At 45.8% G+C, this 6,943-nt stretch overlaps 1 protein-coding gene across 1 annotated transcript; it reads right to left on the bottom strand.

The window, feature by feature from the left end:
* On the bottom strand, window positions 1–1,608 carry nog3 (noggin 3). The gene has a single exon (XM_042085338.1). The coding sequence runs from the start codon at window positions 1,104–1,106 to the stop codon at window positions 432–434; it is 675 nt and encodes a 224-aa protein (XP_041941272.1). The 5' UTR covers window positions 1,107–1,608; the 3' UTR covers window positions 1–431.
* Between the last annotated feature and the right edge of the window lie 5,335 nt (window positions 1,609–6,943).

Here is a 6,943-nt window from a genome sequence, read left to right on the forward strand (position 1 = left end):
TGACGTTTCAGTGGTTTTATTTGAAATGATACTTGACTATATGGACATGGGGAATAAATAGAAGTTACTCTTAATTTACAAGCTTAGAATTATCATTTTCCTGTTCATGTGGACAGCAAACCAAGCTGCTGAATCACACTGTAAATCTATATTTGCCATATGAGGTTTACAGGTCTTTTTCCGAAGAATGGAAAAAACTGTTAATTCCTTTAATAAACATATTTTAATTCTTCGCAAAGCGAAAATATCCTAAATATAAATATAAAGGTATATCACAATGTATGTTCAAAAATACAGTAGACGCTGAATGTATACATATATAATACTGACCTGTATTACCTGTACAAGTTAAAACATAAACATACACAACATATACAGAAAATATACATTCCTACACTGGACAGTGCATGTGAGAAGAACCGTAGCTTATTTCAGTTCGGGCACGAGCACTTGCACTCCGTTATAATTGGGTACTGAACGGGGATCCACGTGCACTTGAGCGCTCCCCGCCGCTGCTGTTGCTGGCACCGCCACCTCAGAATGGTGAAATGGGCCGACTTGGCTGGTTTGCACACCATCCCCTCCGGGACCGAGCACGACCTCTTATTGTAACACGTCCCAATTTTCACATGGCGAGGCCAGAACCGGTTGCCCAGGTCGTTCCACGCGTAAACCACCGGGCAAGAGGCGTACGACCAGAGCCAGAGCTGCAGCCGCCTGCGCAGCTTCTTGCTGGGCTTGTGTTTCTTCCCATGCTGGATCTCAAACTCCAGGGACTTGATCTCTTTGGGCATGCTCCCGCTGGGCCGCCGTAACTCCGACTCGTTGCCCTCATCGCTGCCGGCGTACTTCTCATCCGGGGGCGTTATGGACATGAACTGCGAGTCGAAGTGGCTGCCCAGTATGCTTCTGAGCTCAGTCTCATTGAGGTCCCGCTCCTTTGGGTCCAGCACGGGGTCGGGGTCCTCCCGTAGGTCCACTATGGGGAGCGTATCGCTGGGAATAGGACGCAAGAGGTAGTAGTGTTGGCATAGTCCCCCGTCAATCCTGAACCCGAGGGTCATAAACAGCATGTATATTGCCAGGCAATAAAAGGTGTTATCCATTCTTCTATTTCTCAGATAAGTCGTTTAACTAAGTAAAATGAATATTCCTCTCAGCGCTGGCTCGTGATTATCCAATTATCCCGCTGAGAACAGTTTATGCAGCGAATTCCCCCAAACGCGCGCACTCGTCCTGTTCCGAGGACTTCACAAAGTTCAAGCTGGCGCGCGCAGTGGAACACCTGGTTACTACAGTACTGATGGTCCACGCGACTGTCCGATGAGGAAGGAGTTCTGACGCGCGACCATGACGGCAGGCTTATTATGATAAAAGAAATATAACTTAATTTCAATAAAAAACAATCTTGAAGAGAAAACAATTCAAAAGATTATCTGTCTCATTTCATCATTTGCATATGTATCCAGCTTAGTTCCTTTAGGTCCGATGAGCTCGCGCTGGCCGTTAGAGATCCACATGGTTTCTGCGTTCCCGGCGCTGGGAGTCAGACGAAAAATCACCTGGTCCGTCCGATTTATTCTCGCGGGCCGTGATGTAACCAGCAGAGCCATTCTCAATGTGGGTCTGTTGCGCGAGGTCCACGCCACCTCCTTCCCGTGGGGCGGGCAGAGAGGGAGGGGTGAGGTGGGACCGGACGGGTGTCAGGGCGGCACGCGAGGTGTGCTCGCCCTCTGCCGGTCTCGAAAACTTTCTCTCCCTCACGGCATCATTCCCATTTTTAGAAAATCACGAGATTGTAAAACCGAATCCCGATGCAGAGTTAATATGGGACCGTTCAGCAACTGAAATTCCAGATGTTAGACAGAGCGAAAACGGTTCACTGTCTATCATACCCATTGAGAAAAGAGACCGCCCGATATTGCCTTCATTGGGAGTGAATTTTAGTTGAGTCTAAACTGATATGTAGACCTATTGCCTAAACCCTTGGCAAAGCTATGTGAAATAGTGAAACATTTTTTACAACGAGTCTAGAAATGCTCTGGTGGATTCAAATTCTCTGCATGTTTTTTTTAACAATGTGTATGGTATGTGGGCTATATTCTTTACCAATACCTGAATGTCCACTTGCTCAAGTGCGTGGCCATGGGTGGTATGGTCTGGACTTTTGGCCAGTAAGTCACGTCTGATCTCTGCAGTTTTCTCTCTTCAGACTACCTACAGGGGTGTTCGTTCTAATATATACACACACACATACACATTCAAGCAGCCACACATGTGCATGCACACACACACTCTCACACACACACACACACACACACACACACACAGGTCTGTGCGGGTCTCATCTCTGTGCCTCAGTGCTTGTTCTGCCTGGTCCTCTGAGCCTTTGTGTTTGCTGTCCCTACCCAGACTGTGCGTGTGTGTGTGTGTGTGTGTCTTTGTCCCAGTGTGTACTAATGGCATTCCCTGTCGCTCACTATGTCTGCTGGTAGCTGTGAGTGTGTGCACGTATGTGTGTGTGTGTGTGTGTGTGTGTGTGTGTGTGTCTGTGTGTGTGTGTGTGTGTGTGTGTGTGTGTGTATCTCTGTGTGTGTGTGTTTCTGTCTGTTAGCTACTAGTCCCAGTAGATGGCCTCCATTCACAACCTTGCTCTCATCCAGAAGAAAACAACTGGTGTTTGGAGTTCCGCCGCCATGCCTGCTAAGATACTGTCTGAAGTCCCTCTCTATACCCCCCCCCTCTCTCTTTCTCTATTCCCCCCCTCTCTCTCTTTCTCTATTTCCCTCCCTCCCTTCATGTCTCTTTCTCCTTCTTTAATGGGCCTGAGCGTAATTTTCTAGGCTGCTTCTGTGGCATGTGTGTGTGTGTGTGTGTGTGTGTGTGTGTGTCAGGCGCCAGTGGGATGGCATCTCCTGTTAGGGGAGGAAATGGACGTTAAAGCCTCATCATGATAAGAGCACTAGGCCGCCCCGATACAGCCACCCGAGCAGACTACCTACAGGGGCGTTCATTCTAATACACACACACACACACACACACACATTGAAGCAGCCACACATGTGCATGTACACACACACACACACACACACACACACCCAAACAAATTTCCATCTAAATTATGCAAGTATTAGTACACACAACACATGCCTCCACTTACACACACACACACACACACACACACACACACACACACACACACACACACACACGCACACACACACACACAAAGACACACACACACGCACATACACACACACACACACAAACGCACACACACACACAAATATACACATAGTACCTCTCAAACACAAGCACAAGAAAACCACAACAGCTCAACCACAACCACTCCATATCCACACACACACACACACACGTCTATATCCAAATAAACACCACTCCACATCCACACACACGTCTGTGTCCAAAAGACACCACTCCACATCCACACACACACACGTCTGTGTCCAAATAAACACCACCCTATATCCACACACACACACACACGGTTATATCCAAATAAACACCACTCTACATCCACACACACACACATCTGTGTCCAAAAACACACGTCTATATCCAAATAAACACCACTCCACATCCACACACACACACACACACACACACACGTCTGTATCCAAATAAACACCACTCCATCTACACACACACACACACACACTCACACACACATCTGTGACCGAATAAATACCACTCCACATCCACATACACACACACATCTGTGTCCAAATAACACCACTCCATACATACACACACACACACACACACACACACACACACGTCTGTTACCAAATAAACACCACTCCATATCCACACACACACACGTCTGTGACCAAATAAACACCACTCCACATCCACACACACATCTGTGACCAAATAAACACTACTCCATATCCACACACACACACACACACGTCTGTGTCCAAATAAACACCACTCAATATCCACACACACACACTTTTGTGACCAAATAAACACCACTCCACATCTGTGTCCCAATAATCATGATTGCACATTCACACACATCTGCGCTTACGTCGTTACACGTCGCTATGTCCAAGTCAACACCACACCACATCTATGTGTTATTCAATACGTTTCAGAGTACTGGGCAGTGTGGATGCCACTTATTTTTGCCATGGCAACAGTTTCCATAGCTCCCTGACACACTGGAGCCCCCACATGTCAGGGTTCGTCCACATGCCACATTACAGGCCAATAAGCAGCCAGTCAATGTCTACAGAGCTTTTTGATTGCATATGATGTTTAGGCCGGTGCTGTATCAGTCGTCTCTCTCACTGGTGTCATATGGGTGTCATGATGTAGGTGTCATATGGGTGTCATGATGTAGGTGTCATATGGGTGTCATGATGTAGGTCTTACTGGAAAGCTGTAACGAAAACAAAATTGACAAGATCTCCAACTACGTCTCCAAAGTGACGTAATGTCCAGCGAAGTACTATCTGACCACATTATCTTCAGAAGCCCTTTCTTTCCACTGAGCGCAGATCCAGATGTTTTACATTAGCGGTGTGTGTGTGTGTGTGTGTGTGTGTGTGTAAGGGGGGCATGACTCTCTTTGATTTCCCTCGGCTGTCCTGAAGGGGTCAAGGCTCTTTACACCCAGACAGGAGCTGATACTAGTGCCACTCCAACCCCACTCTGGCTCAGTGCTGGGCCACCTCTGGCTTAGATGTGGCAGGAAGCCACCATATCCGTCCCGGAGTCTGCCAGTCTATTGGGTGCTCAGTCCCGTCAGGCCACACACTATGAGCTGTGAGTGTGAGTGTGTGTGTGTACTGTATGCATGTGTGTGTTAACAGGCTTGGGTGGTTTAACACAAGGTCATGTAATCTTGACCCACCATCGGATGGCCTCCCAGGCCGAGAGGCTGACATTCCTGATAGTTTCGTGACCCAGCTTGATAAAAAACTAATTTGGGTTTGTTTAATTCCCTGCAAAGTCCTTTGATGATCAGGCAGGAGAGCAATTTGAACGGTCGATTTGAGAGCTAAAGCTAGCAAGGGTCACTTTTGCCTCGAAAATACTTGCACACACACACACATTCTCTGTCTCACACTCACACATACACACAGAGAACACTCTCACTCACACAAACATGCACTCTCTCTTTCCTTCACTGTCACCCACACACACACACACACACACACACACACAGGGCACATGTTGTAACACAATAACAGCTCATTCCTCTTTCTCTGGAACGTGCAATCTAAATTTCCCATACTTCATTTCACCTCTAATAAATGTCTGCTTCAGACTAAAACAGAAGCACACAAAACGAATCATTTGTGTCACTCGCCTTAGATTAAGATCATGTTCATACTTCATTTGTTTTCATCTGACTCAGTTTTATACTTTTTTCACAATCACAATTAAGATATCTCCTGTGTCATCGTCTCTCCTGTGTCATCGTCTACTTCTGTTCCGTATTTATAGGCTTGTTGTCAGACTTATCATGGCGATGTTGGACCGTGGAGTTATGACTCAACATTCTACGGAATAAATGATTCAAATCTAAATGTGAGTGAACAAACAGCTTTATCAAACCTTAATTAATTCCTGAAACGTAAATGTCCAATGAATCACAAAAGGACATCTCACCAGAACTAACACTTAGCTAAAGAGAAAAAATAAATATATTTTTATTAATAAATATATAAGCAGTACTGTGGGAGATTTAGCCGGAGTTCTGGAACCATTTTCTCCTGAGCACTAATGTGTGCGACTTGTGTGGGCTCTGTGGAATGGGTGGGGGATGCCTGAGCCAGGTGAAACTGACATATAATAATAATAATAATAATAATAATAACAATAATAATAATACATGTGAAGAGGGGTGGCGTGGGGCAACTCCCCTTTATCCACACATGCTGTAGGAGCGTAGAGGGGTGGCATGGGGCAACTCGGCTGGGGTTGATCACCTAGTGGACGGTTACAGCTCTTTCACACCACCAAAAGGAAGAAGTGGCATTGACTGTTTAACTATGTACTTGAAAAGACATGCTTCAAAGCAAATAAGTTCACACTAATCTGATCTACGTGGGGTAACAAAGTTGGAGTGGGGTAATTAATTACATATCCAGTTATAGAATGACAGACGGGCTGGTTAATATGGGGTGAGAGAAGAGTAGTGTGAGGTAGTTAATATGGGGTTATAGAACAGTAGTGTGGGGTATTAATGAGGGGTTAGAGAAAAGTAGTGTGGGGTAGTTAATGTGGGGTAAAATAATTTTATTAATGTGGGGTTAGAGACTGTAGTTAATGTGGGGTTATAGAACAGTAGTGTGTGGTAGTTAATATGGGGTTATAGAACAGTAGTGTGTGGTAGTTAATGTGGGGGTTAGAGAACAGTAGTGTGGGGTCTTACTGTGGGGTTAAAGAACAGTAGTGTGGGGTATCGATGTGGGGTTAAAGAACAGAAGTGTGGGTACTGTAGATAATATGGGGTTATAGAACAGTAGTGTGGGCTAATAATGGGGGGTTAGAGAACAGTAGTTAATGTGTGGTTATAGAACAGTAGTGTTCTACTGCTCCGGGCTCAGTGCCAACAGGTGTGTGTGTGTGTGTGTGTGTGTGTGTGTGGGTGCTGAGCAGGTACACACACACACACACACACACACACACACACAGCAGCTGGCAGATAAAGAGCTGGAGAAAAGAGGCACGAAGAGAGTAAAAAACGAAGGGGACAATAACGGCGTGCTGATAGGGAGCGGTTGTCATGGAGACCGTGTGTATGGTGGCGGAGGAGAGAGGCAGAGATGCTCTGAGATTGGGGGAGGATCAGGAGCCTCAGAGGAACAATTACACACACACACACACACACACACACACACTTATCACATACTGTACACACTTATTGCCTTAAATCCCACTCTAAATATATTAAAGATACATATTA

The sequence above is a fragment of the Alosa sapidissima genome, chromosome 3, assembly GCF_018492685.1.
Source record: "Alosa sapidissima isolate fAloSap1 chromosome 3, fAloSap1.pri, whole genome shotgun sequence".
NCBI lineage: Eukaryota > Metazoa > Chordata > Actinopteri > Clupeiformes > Clupeidae > Alosa > Alosa sapidissima.